The following is a 22,029-nucleotide window of genomic DNA, read 5'->3' as shown; positions in this document are numbered from 1 at the left end:
AGATGTTTTAAGATTTGTGGGTTACATCCATCTTTTGTATAGTAAGCTTTTAGCCCTTTAAAAATGTAGAAGTATTCTTAGCTCATGAACTGTACAAAAGCAGGCCAAAGGCTTTAGTTTGGGGACTCCTAGCTTAGATATAGAACTTATTTAAATAGTACTAATTTCCAATGTCATCTTTCTGAGGCCAAAATCTTGATAGCTTCACTAATGTATCTTTATATCCTACTAATCATTTCCTGAAATTGAGCTTCTCATCCTTTAGTTACAATTTTTCTTTCCTTATATTCTTTGATTTAATGAATTCCTCCGAGCCTGAAACATGTTTACTTCAATCAGTCCTTGTACATCATCTCTATTTAACCTAAAATTCAAGTGGGATTTTTCAACATGAGAGAACATGACCAAGGTATACCTAAGCTGAACAAAAAGAAACCACCCAAATTTCTAAAAGCTGCCAGTCAATACAATCTTAATGCTAAACCTTTGACAATTTTGCAAATCACATCAAAAAATTAGTTCAGTAATTACTAGGTCTGAAAATTCGGTTAAGAGATCATTTTAAAACTTGTCACTAAACGTTCCGTAAAGTGTACTACTAATCACACTCTGGGCTTTTTCCAGCTGATTTAGAAATGTGGCTTATGTTTTTACTCACTCAACACAGGTTAATTTCAAAATTACAAATGTATGGGTTAAAATCTAAGTATTAACTTACTTTCTTTATACAGTTTAGGTATACCTGAGAACCCTAGAATTTGCATACCGGCTGCATCCAAGTTGGGACAGATGACCATTAATATACCTGATATAATCTTACCTTGTAGTTAGTATCATTCAGGTTCCAGTAGCTTCACACTTGTGTGGTTTTTTTTTTTTAACCTTTTAATACCTGTTGGTTCCTTCCACGTAATACTAATGCTCTAAAGGTATATTTAAATATGCCACAGTTTAAATATCCAATACATAATATTTACACTTTTATGCAACTCCCTAATGGCACAGTAAAACTTTTCTATTTCAGTGCAAAGACCTCTAGCAACTAGAAAAATAATAAAATCAGAATGAGTACTTACTATTCTCCCTCCAAACCCATGTCCTGAAATAAGCCCCAAATATATTTACAGCCCTGGAGATTATGTGTCATGCTTACATGTTCAAAATAAAACTGAGTAAATTAACTAGATACAGTACTTAATATTAAGTACCAACTCTGGCATTACTCCCATGTAAAAGCATCAAAATAAATGTTGACTAGAACATTAAATCAGCCACCACTATTATTTAGAGATACATATTAAAGGATTTTTAGTATTTTATCATGTGTTTAAAAAAAGGCATTCAGTATGATTAACCTTCACACTCAATATGTAATCTGCTAAGAGAAATGCCAATTGCCTTGTCAGTCCTTGAAATTCATTTTTTTTAAATTCATTTTACAAGTTAAAAATTCAACTTTCTAATTTCTGTAGGTTTCATCCCTTCCAAATGTGATCCAATGTCCTGGTTTAACAAAAACCCCACAAAGGCAAAATCTAAATCTAAGGTGGGGGGGAAACGAAACGTGATCATTATCTTGGGGGTGCACACACAGGTCAGAAAACACGTGACGATAAATGGGCTCCTATTTGATTGTTTTCATGACTTTTAAGAAGTGAGCATGAAAATAAAATCTTTATTTTCAGTTATTACCCACCAATAAGAGAAAGTTAGGTTCACAGTTTTAGCTCTTGACACAAAGTGAACTTGGAGGCAAATTTACATCCATCAGATACAACTAATGGACCAACTTTTTAAAGTTCAGGCTATCTTGAAAGCTTGCAACATACCAGATATTGCTGTATTCTCTAGTGACAGAATGCCAGCAAAGGCTGACACTAAGTAGAACTTGTGACGTGTTTTTAATAGGAGGTGTTTTCTATATGTTGCTAAAAATCAAGGTTTACATACATGTTACATGTCCAGAAACAAGGTAAGATACTCGAAAGTCTAACCACAATGATTTCAGAGCGTGTATGTTGCAATCTCAAGAGGGGTCAATAGTCCATATGGACTAAATTAATACTTGCCTCTGGGTAGCAGGTTATGTTTGTAAATATAAAATTATATTAGACATTAGCACCAGTGCAGAACATGCTCAGCATCATAAGATCCAAACACCAGCACGAAAGTTTATCCATCATTAAAAACCAATTACCTCCTTCCTAAGATGTCAAACTAGCAGGTAACTAGATTAATAAATCTAATCCAAATGAGTAACTCTTGTACTGTACAACTTCTCTTAGAAGTATACGGGAGAATGAATCAGCTAAACAGATATTTTAAGATTTAAGCTCTTCAATATTTCAAAACTGGACATTACCATACACAGGTAGAAAATACTGAGTTACAGAAGATCTTTGAAACTGTATATGAAACTTCCTTTCCTGTTTACTAATGAATGTGGCATAAGATTAAAAAAAAAATCCTAGAAAAATCTGTTTGTTGATAATTCTCCATGTAGGTTTTAGTAAGTGGTGATGCCCCCATTCAAGGAACCCATTAACCTAATTTTCTAATGGAGAAAGAGGTAAAAAATACTTATCACTTTATGTGGAACAGTTATCTATCAACTCAAGACCAAACGTAACAGTAATATAGGAAATTCAGAAACAGTAAGATTTTTGGTTTATATTTCATGGACGGTGCTGCTGTTCCAACCTTATAAAGTAAAGCTGTCTGCTTTCCAAATTCCAAAAATTAACATACTCCCCCATCTTACCATACAAACCAGTGCCCTTTGGTTTCTTTAGAAAAAGGAAGGGTTAAAGGGTTGTTGATTATGGAAGAACAATTTTGATTTGGGACCTTCCATACACACATATCATACTGAGCGGCTAGATGCTTATTTTACATAACAGTTTAAATATTATGCAGTAGCCAAATCAACTTGTTCCACCCATCCCTTGAAGGGGGAAAAAACCCAACCCCCATAAAACTACTTCACTTGATAGGATGTGTATCAACAATAAGTAGCTTAAACTTCCACCAATAAGGTGTCTAGTCTGGTTTTTAAAATGGGAAAGCCACACATTGTAAAAGTAAATATACTTGAAATTGTGTCAATTATAAATTTGAACCTAATGAACCATGCAGGAGCAAGGGTTAATAAACCAATGTGCTTTGAATTTGTTCAAGTACTGATATTTCTGTATATAAAGATTTAGCATATATAACAGCTATCATGAGAAGTGAAAAAAGATTTTCCCCAGAAATGAAAATATTAAAACTAAGTTAAAATACATAAAGTAGTATTAGTATTCCACACAGCATAAAATTTGACAAATCAAAGTTTACATGACCCAGCTGACCATGTGTGAAAATGCAAAGCAGGTATTAAAACTGATATTATGTCCAATATTTAAAACCAGTTTGTAATTGGGAGAACATCTAAATCCTTAATTAAAAAACACAAATGAAGTGAAAGCTTTAAACTGGTACACACTGTTCACACCTATATTTCAAGTTTGGAAATGCATATTTGCAAGCAGCAATACAAAAGTATTCATGAAGAATGCATAATCTCTGAAAATTATGAAAACATCCCTGCTACCAATACATTTCTAAATACAAAACTGACTACCATATTGTTACTTCTGTGTAGCGAGAGAAGTTCATTTTCAAAACAGATAAAATTCAGTCTTTAGGTGTGAATGGTATGAATGACAGTCTTTTTTTTTTTTTTTTTTTTTTAAATTCTTAAGTTGTTTGGGATCCTTAAGCATGCAAAACCTCAGATGGGAGGGTCCACAAAGGAACCAGGGTTGTCTTATGGCATCCAGTTACGCCAGAGCTGGGAATGCCTCAGGGTCATCTACATCAGGAGCAGAAGCACTTGACTGAAAAAGAAAGAAATCAAAATTAACAATTCTCAAATCTTGGATTTCCACGTCTACATTTACACACATAACTCTAAAATACTAAGTAAAAATGTGTCAAAGCTTTACTGTTACAGATCAGTACAGGACTATAATTATTTGCAACAAGCCTTGTCCTGAGTGTCTATCAAGACCTATTCCTTAATAACATGGGTTTAGTTTTCTAATAAATCACATAAAGAGAACCACATGGGATATATATATGATTCTTTGTTTACTATTTTATTCTCAATTGCTAAATAAGAATGGCCTCAGTTTGAAAGCAGGCTAAGAAACCTATTACAAGATTCACTCATCAATACTAGAAAGGGACCCAACTCCTACTTATAGTCAAAGAGTAACAGCAAAAACGTACTTAAAGATCTACATACACAAAGACCCGTTAAAAAACCTGATGTTCAGAGGAAGAAAAAGAAGTCAGCACCCCATTATTATTGGCAACCATAAAATCTGTATTAAGCTACCACTATAATCAAACATGACAGACTCAATCAAGCAGGTAGGTTCCCAATTTGCATCATCAGGTGTTGACAATTCAGGAGGACATCACTGTTTCCTAGCCAGACCACAAGAGACAATGAACTAACCTAACCCAGAAGTTACTGCTAATATTTTAATAGTATCTAGTCCTTAACAGTATGTACTTTGGTATCAGATCAGAATTCAAATTTATCATTTACTAGGGCTTCTATAAAAATATTTAAGAACCTATTTTGTGTCATACACATGGTACAAGGTATTAAATTATAAAAGTAGGACAAAAATGAACCAGCTCTCACACTGTAGTTAAAAAATTTTTTTAAAATCAAGAAAAAATACATGCCTATAATCATCCAGTTAGTGTCACACAATTATGGACACAAATGCTATCCTGAGACTAAAAGAGCAGGAGAGTCGAGGCAAAGGAAGTAGCTGGAATTTCAAGTAGACCTCAGCCAAAGCCAAAAGTTAACTTGGTTCCCTATACCTCAATTTCCTCTTCTATAAAATGGAGATGTCAATGTAGTAACAATAATTAAATGTCACAGTACATAAAATACCTAGCATAGCACCATGACCAGCACCTAGTAAATACTCAATAAACACCTGGTAAATACTCAGTAAACAGTGATTAAGTGTAACTTTACTACAGCACTATTCAATTAAGTGCCTTAAGCAAAAATATAGCCTAGAATATATTTTCTTCAAGGTATATCTACTTCCTTTCCCTTTTAATCCTATCCCCAAAAAGATCTAGGGCACTCATTTACCGAAAGAGGTCCTCGAATTAACTTCAAAAAGTGAAAGAATTCTTAAAATTACCTTGTCAGTTCTGCTGCCACGGTTTGGACGTCCACCACGCCCACGGCCACCTCGTCCTCCCCTGCCACCACGTCCTGGGCGGCCAAGGTCTCCAAAATTGATCTCCAGCTGAGACGTTATATCATTTGCTGGCTTCCGGAAATGATGGTCCATAACTGAATCTTCAGCATGAGCCTAAGAATTTAAGAGCAGGCCATGGGGTGATTAATAGGAAAACAACACTGCAAATTTCTAAATAATGAACTTTCTCTTAAAAAGACTAAAAATCTAATCTGCACTTCATGTGAACAAATAGATCAACAAATGATAATTTAAAAAATGCCAATGCCACTACAGTTAATATGTAACGCTTAGGGATCAGCTATAGTCATCTTAGAGTAAGAACCCTTTGACTTTTAACTTTATAAACTACAGTTCATACTGGCAAGTCTTGAATAAAGGTATAAAATCAAACAACAGAAGTGGCTGGGCCCCATCTGAAACCTACTGAATCATAATCTTTAGAAGTGAGGTTTGGGAAAGTACATTTTAAATATGTCCTTCAGGTAGATTCCAATATGGAACCCCTGATGAAGACTTATGGATAGATGGAACGGGAGGTCTCTACTGATGATTAATACTGAATCACTTTTTTTTTCCTTTAAATACTGAATCACTTTTTTAAGTTATAAAGAAAACTCACTCTGTACTCTTCCCAAGTATTACTTGGGAAAATCAGGTATTAACTTCTCAGAATGCTTTTCTGTTCACGTACAACTACTCTGTGTTCTTTCCTATAAACTGGAAAATGACAGACTCAAGTGAAATGTAACTTTCTATCAGGGAGCCTTGAAAAGCCAAGCATAAAAAATGCAAGTCTTAAATATAGACAGGTAACCTTAAAATCAACATGTCTGTGAAATCCAGATCCTCCTTTGTATTTATATATAAGGTATACCACCCACTCTGTTTAAAAAAAAACAAACAAACAAACAAAAAAACAAAGCCAGACAATTTTAAGCAGCTGAATTCTTAATTTCTTCCTGTACGTTTGGGATGAACAGGTTTTAAAATCTTCTAATTGATAACTTTTCTTACACTACTTTAAAGTATGTTTTAGTTTTTCTAAATACTGGTATAATCCTTTTCTGAAGGAACAATAAACATTGTTTTAAATCTTCTAACACTACATCTGTTAATAACTATCCCTTAAAGTACCAATAAATTTTGTACTTTTATCTATGTCTTTACCCCTTTAATCATCTACTATCCAAACTAACTGTCATTCCTCAGTGCTAGGCAACTTAATTTAAAGGCAGTAAAAGGTTCTTCTTAAGAGAGCAATTTAAAATTAATGTTTAAATGTAAATCCACAAAACCACTAGCAAATTGAAATCAATTATATATACTAATTGTTTAATTTTTAAACATTTGCTATTGCAAGGCAACAGTATCAATTCATTAATTAGAAGCGTTTTATAAGTTTATAGAGCACAGAAGCAAAAAAACCTAATAGATACACTGCTGAAACACCTCAAAGTTTTTACTACAGTAATAGAGAGGACATTTGGATGTTCAGGGAACATCTCTTAAAGGCAGCAAATAAATGTGCATAGTTTTTGCTTTTTCTTCTAGGGCAGTGAAATGATATCAGGAAATAAGAGCTCTAGCTTCAGCCCTGTCAATTAACACCGTAATTCAATTTTCCATTTCTAAAGTTTCTTATTTTCCCTAATTACTACTTATTGTTTTGAGGATTAGGATATGTAAAGAAAAAGAGCCCTTAAATATACAACAAACTTGAAGACCTACACAAAGACCAGACCATATATGCCAGTAAGGTCAGATCCGAACAGGTAGCCACATCACAAAGGCTACATGAATCCACACAAAAAGTGGCTTGATAACGAAATCATCCCAGTTTCAGTTATTCTCAACCACTTTCACAATTTTCAAAGATTCCTAATTCTATATAAATCATCTTATGTAATAATTATTTCTGAAAAGCTCAATGTAAAACTGTGACTATCTAACCTGATTTTTACAAACTGCATAAAAGACTTCAGGGTAACTAATGAATTATGTAAAATATATCAGTATTTTGTGCAGTGTCTTGTTTTGGAGACAGTTTTGTCAAGACCCCAAAAAAGTTACAGATAATTCTATCAAAGGTACCTAAGTAAATCTTTCCCATATTAAGCAGTTTAATCATCAGTACAAATTAACAATCTCCCCAGATGAACTTGCATGATTTCTTTAATCAGGAATACTTTAACCCAGATACACAACTTTATCTGAAAGAATTACAAAAAAAAATAAGCAAAAGCATTCAAATGAAGCCAAATATTTTTTTCCCGCAGGACTTGGCCCTTAAGACAATGTCCCCATTTATATTATTTTATTGAGTCAAAGTTGTTTCAACCTTGATTTTATTTCAAAATGTCCCAAGTTTGTTTCGCAGATATTTAAGAAAATTAAAATGCAATATCTCACTGAATCTTATTACAGGTTGTCTTAATTTCAATTTAACTTTATGATTAAAAACTCATACTTGCACAAGCCCTAAATGATTTAGCAGTGAGCCATTCCTCTAACTACCTGCCCAAGGGACTGTTACCAAATCAGAAACCAGAAACATGTCTTTCTCCAATATTTCACTAGTAAATTAATCTGCTGGTTCTTATAAGACATCAGCCCTCAGAAAGGATAGCATCATTTATTGAAGAGTCTTGATCATTATAAATGACAAAGTTTGAAAAACTGAACATTGATGAAGCCATTCTTTCAGGTTTGGTTAAACCACACGAAAATGCCAACCTTTCAACTGATTCAAAGGCGGGACTTTTAAAAATACCATCATGAAAAGACCTACCTTATTTCAAAAACACTATTAATTGTATGATATACAACAGACTGCTTTCTAGAAAAAACAAAACCACCACATTAAATATATTCTGGATATATTTATAGAAAGACTACCTTTCTTGAAATATATGGTAACATAGTTTATTTTCCTTTTTGAACAATTTATCTACCCCCAAGGATCTTATGTAAAGTTTTTATTTTTTATAAAGATTAACTACGTGATATTTTAAAACAAGTAGTGTAAATACAATTCAATACACATCTGAGCATTTCCAAACACCACAAAATTTAATTTTACCTCTTCACTTTTTGACTTATGAAGAACAAATCCCTTCTTCCATTGCCCATCAGCACCTTCATTTGGTTTTCGGATATTAAATTCTACTTTTGCCCGGTCCTTATTTTGAATAGCTTTCCACTCATCCAAAGTCATTTCTTTTGGACCCTCTTCCTTTACTTCTTCAACTTCGTTCTCCCTGTGAAAACATACTTGTTTTATAGTTGGTAAGGGGCTGATTAAATCGTAACTTATGATTATAAGGAAGAAGAAAATTTTGGCTTGTTGGTAATCTTTAGAGATTATCCAAGGACAAGAGGATACCAGTCTTCTGTCCTCCGACTGTTAACACATAATTTGGTGGAGGATAGAAATTCCGTGCTTCTTCAATTAGTGAAAGCATGGGTAACAGAAATACACAACTCAACTTCATAAACTATGAAATCAACTATCAGTAATAACAACCTTGAACGCTCTTTATCCAAAATACACATTTCTTAAAACTATACTGCTTTAAAACTGTATTCTTGGGGTACCTGGGTCATGATCCTAGCATCCTGGTATCAAGCCCCCTAATGGGCTCCCTGCTCAGCAGGGAACCTGCTTTTCCTTCTCCAGCTTGTGCTTATGTTCCCTCTCCCACTATCATTATAAAAATAAATAAACAAATAAAAACTGTACCCTTATGTGATTAAAATAGTTGACCTAGCTTCTCTTAAAACACACTTTTAATTTCTACAATTTCCCACAATATAGAACTTATAACAAAAATAGAGGCAGTCATCTAGGACGCCCGTGAACAACCAAAATTCATACTCTAGAATATAAAAGAACTGTTCCTCTCTCCTTTATCAACTAACACTTAATGACAAAACAATTTTAAAAGCAAAGTTCCCATAAATCCAAAATCCTGTATACTCCAAACTTTCAAAACAGCCTGCAGAACCCTCCACAAAAGTTTCAATACTTAATACTAAATTAGTTATTTCCAAATAAAATTCTCAGGATATAATAACTGTTATATACTATTCTTTTCCCTTTTTATAAAAACAAAGCATGGGCCTAGGATTCTCTTATTTTAGTCTAATCTCAACATGTAATGGTCACCAAACAAGTTGTTTGCTATTTTGGGAGCCCTGCTTCCTTCCAAAGATAGCAGGTGATTCAGTTAGCCTTAGAGCTCAAATCTCTCTCTTCCATGCTACTCCTGTTTGACAAATCTTATCTTAAAACTGCCTATACCATGTTTACATTTAATTAATGAGATCTTGGCTATCAATATCAAGTCCAACTCTGTCACTTTACAAATGAGAAAACTAAGGATCAAGAAAAGGTCCTAGTTATTCCCAAATCATGACGAGCCAAGAATAGAACTTGGCATATTTTTACCATGTCATGAAACCACAATACCTACCTTCAAAGGTTGTAAAGATCAAATGAACAAAATAGAAGTTCTGGAAACTACATATTAAGGGAATTAATCAAAGTTCAGCCTGTGCTTCTTAAATTTATACTTCCATATGCAAGATATAATGCTATATTCAGATTCTCTCTACTCTAGAATAAGACCAGAAACTGCTCTAATGTCATTATCTCAATCTTCTTTAGGCCAAATATCCGTAATTTCATTCCTGGGTCCTGTCAATACATCATTTCTTCTGATAAACTTATAATCTTTGCAAATCACTCTTAAGGTGATCTAAATATAGGCTCTTTACTAAAGGAACAGTTGTGTTGGATGTTGTGAAGTACTCCTGTTACATTAAGGTTCATTTTAGTCGCCCACCATAATTTCATTGTTTACCACTCAAAATTGTAATTTCCTATTACCCCAAATTCAACATCACTTAATACCATGTGTTTTTATTTACTCTAACTATAAATCAATTATCATTCCTTCTTCCAACAAACCTATGGAATATGATAGAATTACCAACAGTGGTTCACTGTAGGATCAAGCCTTGGAGAAAAAGCAGAAAACCACCCGACTTAAATATGCTCTGATTAAGAATCATAAACCCTATATGATTCCTAAAGTCTTTACATCACAATACTACATGACCAGCATGTAACTTCTGCTTGGGCTGATGGATACTAGAGGAAGGCATTAAAGTATTTCTATCTTTACAATTCTTTCATCCCTGAATGAAAACTTCAAAATCAAATCTTATACCTAAAAATTCAGAAAATGAAAAAATTGGATGAAGAAAGCCAGTGAATTAATAACATATTCTGGCCTTTGCTCTCCTCATACATTTTAAAACATGCTAATAATGCTATGTTCCAATTCTATGTTGATGGAAAAAGAAAAAAACTTCAGATGGACAAAATATTTGCTCGGTCTTCTAGTTTTGGAATAAAATTTATATAGTTAAGAGTCCAAAGTACTTTGAACTATGTGTTCTAAATACTACCTTTTCTGTCAATCATTTGGTCTAATTTTTAGAAACCCCCCAACTTTAGCTTCCAGTTCCCACCTATTCAGTGCCTCTGGATAGCTATCATCACCAGGATTATTCATTATAATAATATTAAAAGCCATTCACAACTTCTCTACCAAATAACTAAGTAAAATGCAGAACATCTTATTACTATTCTCCATTCTCAGGTTAAATAGTTTATTTTTGTTCTTAAAGTTAACAGATATTACTAAAATACGTGTTTTCCTTATCTTTTCAAAGAAAACAATGATAATTTTAAATAGAAATAACCATTTCTATTTTTCAAACAATTATAGCCCAATATAGGAATGTGTAGAGCACTCTTCTGAATAGATACTATTTGAAGAATTGTTGTACAACACAAGTCTCCTGTTAAAAGCCATCAAATAACAGCATTAGTGCTCGCTTTGGCAGCACATATACAAATAACAGCATTAAACACCTATGTTATTTTCTCGGTAGAAACCCAAATTGCTTCCAATGCTTATGTATAGTGGCATCACCACTATACATAAACCACTTACTTATTTTCAGTGTCTGCAACTGGGTGCTCTTCACCTTCAGGTGTTTCCTCAGTCACATTTGATTGATCCAAGTCACTGCAATTATAAGATATTTGTTTCTGAATGTATTTTGGGGACTCTCTAAGGAAAAAAAGAAAAAGAAAAGCATCTAGGTCCATTTACATGTAGCTTAAGGATTTCTTATACAATTTAAAAAATCTTCACATTCTGAGTCTTTTCTTACTAAATTTACTTCCCAGTAGACCTCTAAGAGAAAATAATTTAAAAATACATACTGATCCAAGTTTACATAGTTCAAGTACTTTACTCAAAAAGTAGCAGGACAGAGTAGCTTACTTTAAGACAAACATCACCAGGCTGTCAAATTTTTAATGACCACAAGGGTCAACAGCTCTACCAGGAGCCATTAAAGACACACAGAAAATCAGAATACCCAAATAACTAAAATGTAAAGTTTCAGGAAAAGTTACATAGCTGTATGAAAAGAAAAACTAACATCACACTTATTTAAATATAGAAAAATCAGTCATGTGACATACTGTACTCAAACATATCCAACAAGCTACTTTAAGGAGTCGCTCTGAGAGCACCTGTTAATGTCCTACAGATAAGTTAAAATATAATAGTTACAGACAAAACTCTAATAAAGCATAAAATCAATCTTATTTAAATATTATTTATTTTAAAAAATCAGAATACCAACGTTAATTCATCTTTGACAGTTCCCCAGTTGTGAGATCCGCTACCTCCACGTTTATCCTCATGCTTCAGGCCACTGTAATGTGAAAAAGAACTAACAAAACTGAGTTAACATAATACTCTTTAATTCTAGAAATGCAAATTTTGTTATATTAAAGAAGTAGAATCACATGTAAAACTACAATAAAAACCAATATAAGACTTACGATCTATCACTTCCACTATGCCTATCAAATTCACGTTTGCCACGAGAATCAAATCCATCTCCTCGGCCCATTCCACGTCCACGGCCTCCTCGACCTCTTCCAAGACCACCACGGCCTCGGATGGGCCGATCAATAATCGGTCTGCAACAAATAAAAAATATCATGTACTTCCAAGGTTTCCAAAAAAATCAAAGGGGTAATGGAATGCATCCAAAGGCTCAAATGTAGAAACATATTTATTGGCTAATAACCCAATGGTTCATTAAACACAGGTTTTAGAAAATTCAGAAACCGTCTACTTCAAACCACATAAAAGGAATCAGAACTGGGAAGCTCCCTCCAAACAGGAAAATTATTTTTGCTTTCTCTAAAAGTTTATTACTAGTGTCTGTACTTTTTTCATGATTATTCATATTATAATCCAGTAAAACCACTACACCTCACCAATACACTTCGAAATTAAAATGAACACATCTAACATGATAATATGAGTAATCTGTTTTGCTATAAACAATTACCCAACAGGACTTTTCTGCTAACATCTGGGGATACCAAGGAAAAGAAACTGTCCATCGATTCAACTGAAGTGTTTCATTACCAGAAATCCAAGACTGCACACTAAAAATTGTTACCAAAATGTTCATAATAGAACAATGAATACACTTAGGTATTTCTTGAAAAACTGATAAACGTAACCAGCCACACCGCTACCTGGCAAATTACGCCCAATTTATAGATTTGTATTAAGACATGACTCTCTTAAACTGACAAAACATGAAGAGATTTTTAAAAATCTTGCCTATCAACTGAAAATTCTCCTCCTTCACCCTTTTCTTCAAGTGGCTTTTCAAATCGTCGTTCACGAGGTGGTCGCCTTTCTGGTCTCCTATCTATTATTTTCCCTTCACCTTGCAGCTGTTGATCAGGTCTTCTTCCAACACGTCTTATTCCTGAAATGATAAATGACCTGCGTAAGCAAATTATTTTTGCAACACAAAAAAACTGGCAGACTATTGAAGACCAGAAAGAAAAAAAAAGCTGTTTTTTTTTTTTTCAATCCAGGAACTAGCACTTGCAGCTGAAAAAGGCCAAAACTTCGCATCTCTAGAAAGGATAACAAAGTACCTGAGAAATTCCTATTTAAAGACCATAAACTTGTTTCAAACTTCTGTGTAGTTTGCATAATTATGCCTCCCCCACCAAGCAGTCTCTATAACCAACCTGAAAGTTATCTGAGTAACCGTCATTCCTCTCAGGTTTCAAGATGCCACAGTCTCTTAATTTAAAATTCTAACTTTTGAGAAATTTTAGTCATGATACATTTTGGCTTTAAAGATACCAAAAGAGATTAACACCAGTAGCCATTCATTAATAGTACCCAAGCAAATCAACACACTCACCAAAGAAGGGCCCTCAGAAAAACAGTGAGAACCACTATTTTAAATGATCTGGAGAAAACAGAATCCCAGCAGAGTAAAAAGAGTGATAGTTCTATAAATTGAAAAACTGAAAGGAAAACAAACAGCATTGAGGATTACATCTCCACAGTTTCAAACAACTAACTAACCAGAAAAGAGTACTATTTTCTTGTATTGGTATATGTATTCACATATGTATCCATCCATATCCATACACACAGATTTAAAAAAAAAAAATACTGCTATGCAACCACTAGGAAATAGTCCAGTTGTTTTATTATAAATGGAGAGCTGCTTTTTTTTTGCCTTAACAAATATCTTTGTTTCCAAATCTTTAAATCCCCCCCCAAACACACATACCCCTTTAAAAACTATTTTCTTTCTATTTAAGAAATAGAAACTTGTGGGGCGCCTGGGTGGCTCAGCGGGTTCCAGTTCAGGTCATGATTCCAGGGTCCTGGGATCAAGCCCAGCAACCCGCTCTCTGCTCAGCAGGGAGCCTGCTTCCTCCTCTCTGCCTGCCTCTCTGCCTACTTATGATCTCTGTCTGTCAAATAAATAAATAAATAATCTTAAAAAAATAAAAAAATTTAAAAAAAAAGGAAATAGAAACTTGTGGCACTAAGTGATGGCTGAAGCATTTAGTGATTCCCCCCAGTATTACTTTTTTCCTGTTAGTGTCTGAGGGCCACAAAGGCAACCAGTATACATTACTGGCCTCAAGGATAAGTAGATAAATTCATGACTGGAAAATTTCAGGTATGCTCTAATTCCCAAACCATAATTTCTGACAAAGAAAAAAAAAAAAGGCTGAGGAATTAGTCTTATAACAAGATCTTAAGCTGATTCACTGCTTCTAAGAAAGTGACCACCATCAGGATGCACCCCATCATTCAACTGCTTATAACTAAAGTTAAGTAATAAATATCAAACTCTTAAATGAAATTTTAAGGTCCATTCCACATAAACTCTCAGGACAGCCCATAAATGTTAGATCTTAAAGCATCTTAAACAAATGTTGTCACAGGTATAGTGTACTGGGGTGGAGCTATGGAACCAGTCCTCATAATCATAATATCCAAGCCAAACACACCCGAATGAACAATGGCTTCCTTCCCCACCCAATATCCATTATTATGCTTAGAAAACATAAAAAATTTACTAAATAAATTCACCCAATGGCTGACATTTAAAAATTCAAGCTTCTCTTAATCTATTTACCTGTACTTGCAAACTTCACTTGATTTTCAGTAGATTCCAGGCTTTGAATAAAAAAATTTAAAAACCTCTCAGGCTACACTATTAGTGATGTTCTGCGGTGTCAGTTCTCAGATTCTTCAAATAGACAAAACACTACAAAACTCCTAAAATATTACTAAAAACATGTATCTAAGATATGCCTAGTATCTGCCAGCACCTATAACCAAAGGCATAAAAACACATAATCAGGTAGCAATTCTTCCCACTACATGAGGTAGGGAGACTTTTCACAGGTCTATCAGTCTCCAATGCCCAAAACATCAACTGACAGATAGTAGGATTTAAAAACAAAATCTTTTTCACTCAACATTTTCCCTGTATTTATAAGCTTATGTTTTATGCAATTTAAGGTTAAGAGTACTATGAATTGGTGATCTAAGGAAGATGGTGATAGCTAATATGTAAGTTTTCCCAAGGAAAGAGTACTGAATGGTAAACTCTGTCCTGGTTATAAATTTATGAAGTAATTCCCCACCACAGCAACTTAAAATACTAGGTTCCAGGTCAAAAGCTTACCTCTTTAAAGCTGGGCTTTATGATCAAAACAACTGAGGGGTTTAAATCAGGCTTCACAGTCTGAGCACTCAAAATGGGTGAAACACATCTACCTGGTACACTTTAGATGTATACATTAGACTCAATTTTTTCATGCACTTTTTTTTGGATTAGTGAGATCAAGGAGGTAAACCTGAGCAAAAACAGTAATACAGGCCTGTGTTCCTTAAAGCAGAAATTAAGTAATTATTCAACTGTGCTACAGGTTGCTTTAAAACCTAGATGACTGAATTGATATTTGGTCTAAACGATGTATAAAAGGCTTTCCAACACTCCCAAGTTGTGCTTCTCCCCAACCTTTAATTTTAACACAAGAATGCTTTTGTTTTATTCACCACATAGGTTCTTCATTCCAAGCATTACAGAAGCTCTGTATTTTAAAAAAAAAAAAAAAATCCTAAGCCAAAACCGAACACAATTGCTGTGATTTTTATAATTAGTTGAATGCTGCAGGATTCAACTAAAACTAATGAGAAACAAGTTTCTTTCAGGAGCACGTGCCAGTGAAGGGTAATTCCAACTTTCAACATAAAAAGGCAACTTTAAAGATGCATAGCTTAAGTCCTACACCTACTTGCTACTGATCACATACACTTTTTATCCTCAACTCTTTTGCTTTTTCATCCACCACAAAAGATCAAACAAAAATAAGAAAATGCAAAAATCAACTTCAAGACAATCCTGTGAAGTTTACAGTGACCTCTGGTAGCAACTATTACCCGCCAATGAATCCTGACCATGCTTCACGCACATGTGGCGAAAAAGTTACAGACTCAAAAGAGGTCTGCTGTGGCTAACGCTGTGACAACCTCTGTACTCAATTCACCACGAGGCCCAGGCTGGGCCACCATATGAAATATTGAGTGCGGGGGGGAGGAAGCGGGGGAGATGTTGGGAGAGAGGACAGGCCTCAGGATTTCCTGCAATAACCAGTCTTCGTTCAGAATTCCCGCTTCTGCTTACTACAGTGTAACCAAATTTCTCTTTTCAAAAGGTTAATTCACTCCAGCAAGTTGGTAGTTTTTAATAGTTGAAGGGATGTGGGGAGGACAATAAGGCACATGTGGCATCTGAGACAGTAGCTCACTCCACAGAACCCAGAACTAGCTCAGGTGCAAACTCCGACCCCCAGCTTTTCACTTGGGTACTCCGCGCCATCGTGGGACAAGATGGCAGGGAAGAAGCCAACCGCACCTAAAAGCAGCACGCCGAGGGAGTGCTCTAAGCAGGAAAAAGCTCTGGACCCCACGCTTCCCCGTAACTACAAAAAGCTTCACTAAGTAGCCAGCTTCCCCGAAGCTCGGTCCATGCGCTTGCCCGCCACGGAATCCGGCGGGAAGGCAACCACCTCCGAGGATCGCGAACACGCTCAAGGAGCAGCTTATCTCTGGAGCACGCTCCCCCCTCTCAGGAACTGAGGCGGGAAGGGGGTGGATCCAGGATCCTTGCAGGTGGTTTCAACTTGGGGCTACCACGCTCCCAGCACCTTCGCGGGACCTAGCTTTTGTGGTGTGGGGGAAAACCTGAGGAAATCGGCGGCAAAGTCTCCCGCGAACCCTCGGAACTCCAGAAGCAAGTGACAGCCTTAAGTCCCCTCGCTCCTTCCCTCCATCCCGGGTCTCTCCCACCTTCTACCACAGCTTTACCTTCTTTCTTAAGCGCCACGGGCGGCTGCGTCTCCTCTTTCTTGTCAACCACGCCAACGTTGGGGGGCAGCGGGTTCTTGCGGTCTTTCTGGGACTCTTTACGCAGCTGTTTGCCTGCCGCGTTGGAGTTGGTCTGGGCTGCGGCCTGAGCTGCGCTCTTGGCCCCAGGGCCCCCAACGCCGCCCCCGCCGGCTTCTTTTTTCTTGTTCTCTGCTGCCTTCAACACCTCAAAGGGGTCCGATTCGTCGTCAAATAACTGGTCGAATCGGTTGGTGACCACGCAGCCGAAGCCTTCCTGTAAGTGCCCAGGCATGATGGTGGCTCGGCGGCGCGTTCCTCCACGGATTGCAGCGGGCCGCGCCGAGCCAAGAGCGCCTGCTTCAGCTCTTCCCACAAGATGGCCGGGCCGAGAGAGGGGGGCCGTCTTCTCTTCCGGCGCCAGGCGCACATCCGGGAGCGGCCAGCGCCGCACGGCACTATGGGGTATGTAGGCCAGAGTCGCTTCTCCTGAGGCGGTTTCCGGCGCCAAGACTTCAATTCCCAGAATACGTGGCGTGACAACTCTTCGCGCGCGCCTAAGAGGCGGGACCTCACGGAGGGCGTGGAGCGTGCGAGCTGAGGGCGGGGAAGCGCGATGGTGGGCGGAGTTCTGCCACCTGCTCTTGCCACCCTTAAACTCTCTGGGTCTCACGCTACGCTGAAAACAGGAGAACGTGACCGCGTATTTCGCTCGCGAAAGTGTTCTGTCTTTAGTTTTATTCTCCCCGCCTCCATCCCTGGACTAACTTTCCCCACTTCCCCGGGAAGGTCAAGGTGACTCTAGATTTTACAAGAGGGGAATCGCAAACTTCCAGGGCTGGAGGGCCTCCCGAAGGCAGGTCCCGATCCGTTCCATGTCCCTAGCTGCCCAGGTGCTGGAGTGGCCCTCTTGCATCGCCAATAACGAATCGAGACTCTAGTGTTTAATGTGAGGAGGAATACGCTTTCTCTCCCGGTGACACGAACTCGGCTAGCAGAATTAATCAAAAAGACAAGTTGAACTGTCGCAGGGGAGTACTGCGCGCCTTTCCTAAGTGTTGCGTTGGGTGCTTTAATTGCTGTTAACTCCTAACAGTGCAGCACTAGCTAGACGCTGGGCAAGCCACGAAAGGCAGTGTTTGTGGGAACATTTTCTGAACTCAATCCAACTGTCCATTAGTGTCCGGCAAGCTGAGGATTGGGTGTTAGTAAAATGTGCTCAAGACACAACATTTTAAAGTATCCGACTGTGCACGGTGCTGAGAGATGCAGTGAGAGGAGGAAAATACGTCATCAAATTAATTGCCATTACTAAGAATACTGATATTAGTTGATAATATAAAAGTCCATTAAGGTAATAGATGTCAGTGCACATTCAAACATACCTGGTAACACTCAAGTTAAACACCGTATTTTTTCACCGTAATTTTTCAACCTTTTTCCCATTTACGCTAAATAGAAAAATGCATCTCTATGTTCCACGTGGCATGAATAACTTTACTCTCAACAACTTGTTAGGTAGGTAGTTTCCTCTTTTCACAGCTGATGAAACCATTTCAGAGGTGAAATGAGTTACCAAGTTCACACCTCTTTAAGTGCTAATGCCAGGAGGTAATCCAGTCTTCTAACTCCACGGTGAGACCGTTGACATCAACTTTTAGATCCAAACTATACCTTCTGATAGAAGTTAGTCCATTATTAATTAATTTCCAATCTTTAATAAGATTTGAATATTGTTGCATGTCAGGCAGGGTATGTAAACATGGCTGAATGTAATCTTACCAATTTCTGAGACTTTAAATCAATTCCTTAACAGGGAAAATAGTCATACTGCAGGCATGTGGCAGCAAGCCTGGTGGTTTTCTAGTTTCTATCTGCAGCCTCACTCCTCAAAGTCAATTATTTCTCTGTTGCCTCAGTCCCTGCACACACACTCCCATTTTACACACACACACATCCCACCCCGTTCTGCAAGCTCTGACTCTTGTGGCTCCCAACAAGACAAAAGACAAGGACTTTTTGACAGTACTCTTTATGCCCGTGCAATCTCCATGCTTTAAGAAACTCTTCCTCTTTACATGGGCTGTTAATATTTGCATCTTTGAGATATCTGCTACAGCACCTCTTTACCTCTTTCTGGCCAATGCCACAACAACAATAATAAGAGCTAAAACTTGACATTTTACGATGTGCTTGATGCACTTTACATTTATGATTTCATTTCATCCTTATATCAACTTGATGAGAAAGCTCATGTATTCCCTTTTTAAGGTGAGGAAAATGAATGATAGAGACTAACTGGGGAGTGGAAGTATAAAGAGGGATTAACTGGGGCATGAGATAAGCCTATCCTCAGTAATTTTTATGTTATATACAGATCCCCAGTTTTCTCGAACAGATCTTTATGACCACCAATTGTTATTACAACAAGAATATTTACTAATAAGCTACACAGAGGGGAATTGTGTAGCTATGAGTTTCTGAGGTTTACTTATGCTCCTCAGAGAATTTTACCTACCAATACAACAAAAATGAGAGTAAACATTTGGGGGAAAAGGAGAGAAATTTGTAAGTACTTTCAACTTCCTTCTCTCCCTTTCTTATCTCCTGGAATTTTGGTTGATCCTGGAAAGTTTTAAAGTCCACTTTTAAAGTATACAGTAAACCTCAAAACAGCAATTCTTTAACACCTCACAATCAGTTATTATTTGATAAGTAATTATTTCTACTAATGTTTCCTCTCTCCTAAGAAGTTAAAGTAGTCCTTAAAAATAGTTAGAAGTGGGCGCCTGGGTGGCTCAGTGGGTTAAGCCGCTGCCTTCGGCTCAGGTCATGATCTCAGGGTCCTGGGATCGAGTCCCGCATCGGGCTCTCTGCTCAGCAGGAAGCCTGCTTCCCTTCCTCTCTCTCTGCCTGCCTCTCTGCCTACTTGTGATCTCTGTCTGTCAAATAAATAAATAAAATCTTTAAAAAAAAAAATAGTTAGAAGTTCCTGCTGTTCTCCATAGAAAAAATATTGACTGAATAAACCTTAAGGGAGGAGGAAAGGAGACTTCTTGACGGATTTGTTACTCAAAGGGTTGAGTTGTAAAGTGACAAGTGATAAGATACCACTGATTAGAAATGTAGCCTAAAATATCAGTACTCTGTAGCAATGATTGAATCACATGCTGTTTTCTGAAAAATATTCATGCAACTTCAAAGCTTTATGTTTAGCAAGCTCTCTAAAGAGTTTTCCAGCAGGAAATCCTGAAAACTACCATCTTGTTTAAATATGTTGTTTAAATGTTGAATACAGTTACCTATTTTAATGAAATTGAGAATAAGAATATTGTATATCCTTCCAGTGCTCGCTGTTAGGATTTTAATACTCACTTCTCAACCACATTACTACAATTTGTTTCTACCCATTTCTTAATAATCTCAATCACCTATCAGTTATTAAATTAAAATAATAATAGCTAATAACTACTGCAATTTGAGCATTTACTATGCTCTTGACATCTTGTGCTAAGTTCCTCACATGCATTATTTCCTTTAATTCTCAGAACAACATTATGAAGGAAATAGTATCATGATCTCTACTGCCCTTTTACAGATAGGGAAACTTAGGTTAAGTGTCTCTCCCAAGTTCACCTTGCCTGAAACGGCTCAGGCAGTCTGATCTCACAGCCTGAGCACTCAACTATAATGCTTGTGAGGGACATGGCAGAGGGAACAAAGTCTTTCATCTTTATATTGCTATTACCTTTTAGCAAAGTAAAGCTGTTATTATAACACTTGGAGGCCACTAGACATAGGCAACATATAATGTAAATAAAAGACTCTAATTTTTAGTATACTCTGAATATATTATGCATTTTTAAAACAAAAGCAATAAAGGTTGTACTTGTGAAGAAAAGGGCAAATCCTCTGGGTCTAAGGATGCAAAGCTAAGTATAAAATTGCAAGTCTATACTCTTGCTAAAGTTAGAATATCAAAGCTAAAAATAGAAATATTACACTCTATTTTGCCACCTCAAACTTACTTTGAAGTTTGATCCTCTTCATTTTAAACTTCCTTTCCTTTTATTCCATTGCACTGTATTCTTAAAAAAAAAAAAAAGATTTACTCTCGAGATATGATTCATATGCCATATAAAATTCACCCATCTAAAGGGTACTATTCAAGGGCTTTTGGTATACTCACAGTTATGCAACTATCACCACTAGCTGATTTTAGAGCATTTTTATCACCCCCAAAAGAAACAGTCACTCTCCATTCCCTCTACCCCCAGCTAGGCAACCATTAATCTATTTTCTGTCTCATAGATTTACCTATTCTGGACATCTTAAATAAATGGAATTATATAACATGTGGTCTTTTGTGACTGGCTTCTTTCACTTAGCATAAGGTTTTCTGGGTTCACTCATATTGTAGTATGTATCAGTACTTTATTTTGACTGAATAATATTCCATTTTACAGATAGACTACATTTTAATTATCCATTTTCCAGTTGCTGGACATTTAAGCTGTTTCTGCTTTTTGGCTATTATGAGTATTGCTGTTGTGAATATTTGTTTATAGGGCTTGTGTGGACATGATTTCATTTCTTTTGTGTATATATATCTAGGAGTGGAATTTCTGGATTATATGGTAACTCTATGTTTAACATTTTGAAGAGCCAAACTGTTTTCCAAAGAGGCTGCATCGTGTTACAATCCCACCAACAATTATGAGGGTTCTAAAGTCTCCACATCCTCATGAATGCTTGCTTGGTCTTTTTGACTGTAGCCATCTTACCGAGTGTGAAAAGCTATTTCACTGGTGCTTTGATCTGTATTTCCCTAATGGCTAATGAGGTTGACCATCTCTTCATGTGTTTATTGGCCATTTTTGTATCTTCTCTGGAGAAAATCTATTTAGGTTCTAACTGGTATA

General features: G+C 36.5%; 2 protein-coding genes across 5 annotated transcripts in view; one reads left to right on the top strand and one right to left on the bottom strand.

Moving 5' to 3' along the window:
* IL12RB2 (interleukin 12 receptor subunit beta 2) overlaps positions 1-4,636 on the top strand; it is an 88,924-nt gene extending 84,288 nt beyond the window's left edge. The window contains exon 17 of the transcript XR_007127063.1: positions 4,623-4,636. The gene's annotated coding sequence lies outside the window, so the exon portion shown is untranslated. The remainder of the gene's footprint in view (positions 1-4,622) is intronic.
* Positions 1,656-17,521, bottom strand: SERBP1 (SERPINE1 mRNA binding protein 1). Of its 4 annotated transcripts, none has more exons than XM_047728700.1 (8): positions 17,090-17,521; positions 13,010-13,160; positions 12,211-12,351; positions 12,009-12,098; positions 11,306-11,425; positions 8,362-8,539; positions 5,220-5,393; positions 1,656-3,878 (listed from the first exon to the last, which is right to left on the bottom strand). In XM_047728700.1, exons 1-8 carry the CDS (start codon positions 17,400-17,402, stop codon positions 3,822-3,824), a joined length of 1,224 nt encoding a protein of 407 aa, XP_047584656.1. In that variant the 5' UTR covers positions 17,403-17,521; the 3' UTR covers positions 1,656-3,821. The 4 variants fall into 4 exon arrangements, with proteins under 4 accessions (XP_047584656.1, XP_047584658.1, XP_047584657.1 ...); XM_047728702.1 differs by having other exon boundaries at positions 11,306-11,380; XM_047728701.1 differs by having other exon boundaries at positions 12,009-12,080.
* Between the last annotated feature and the right edge of the window lie 4,508 nt (positions 17,522-22,029).

The sequence above is a fragment of the Lutra lutra genome, chromosome 4 (assembly GCF_902655055.1).
Source record: "Lutra lutra chromosome 4, mLutLut1.2, whole genome shotgun sequence".
Lineage (NCBI taxonomy): Eukaryota > Metazoa > Chordata > Mammalia > Carnivora > Mustelidae > Lutra > Lutra lutra.
Note: the sequence above shows the minus strand (reverse complement) of the source record. Positions and strands in the feature narration are given on the sequence as shown.

Bases quoted from the DNA above. Each gene is read 5' to 3' on its own strand.
- SERBP1 (XM_047728700.1), bottom strand. From the start codon at position 17,402: ATGCCTGGGCACTTACAGGAAGGCTTCGGCTGCGTGGTCACCAACCGA. The intron at 12,099-12,210 runs GTAAGTCTTATA...CAGTTTTGTTAG, and splicing joins CATAGTGGAAGTGATAGATC to TTCTTTTTCACATTACAGTG. The intron at 11,426-12,008 runs GTTGGTATTCTG...TTTTTTCCTTAG, and splicing joins ACTGTCAAAGATGAATTAAC to AGAGTCCCCAAAATACATTC.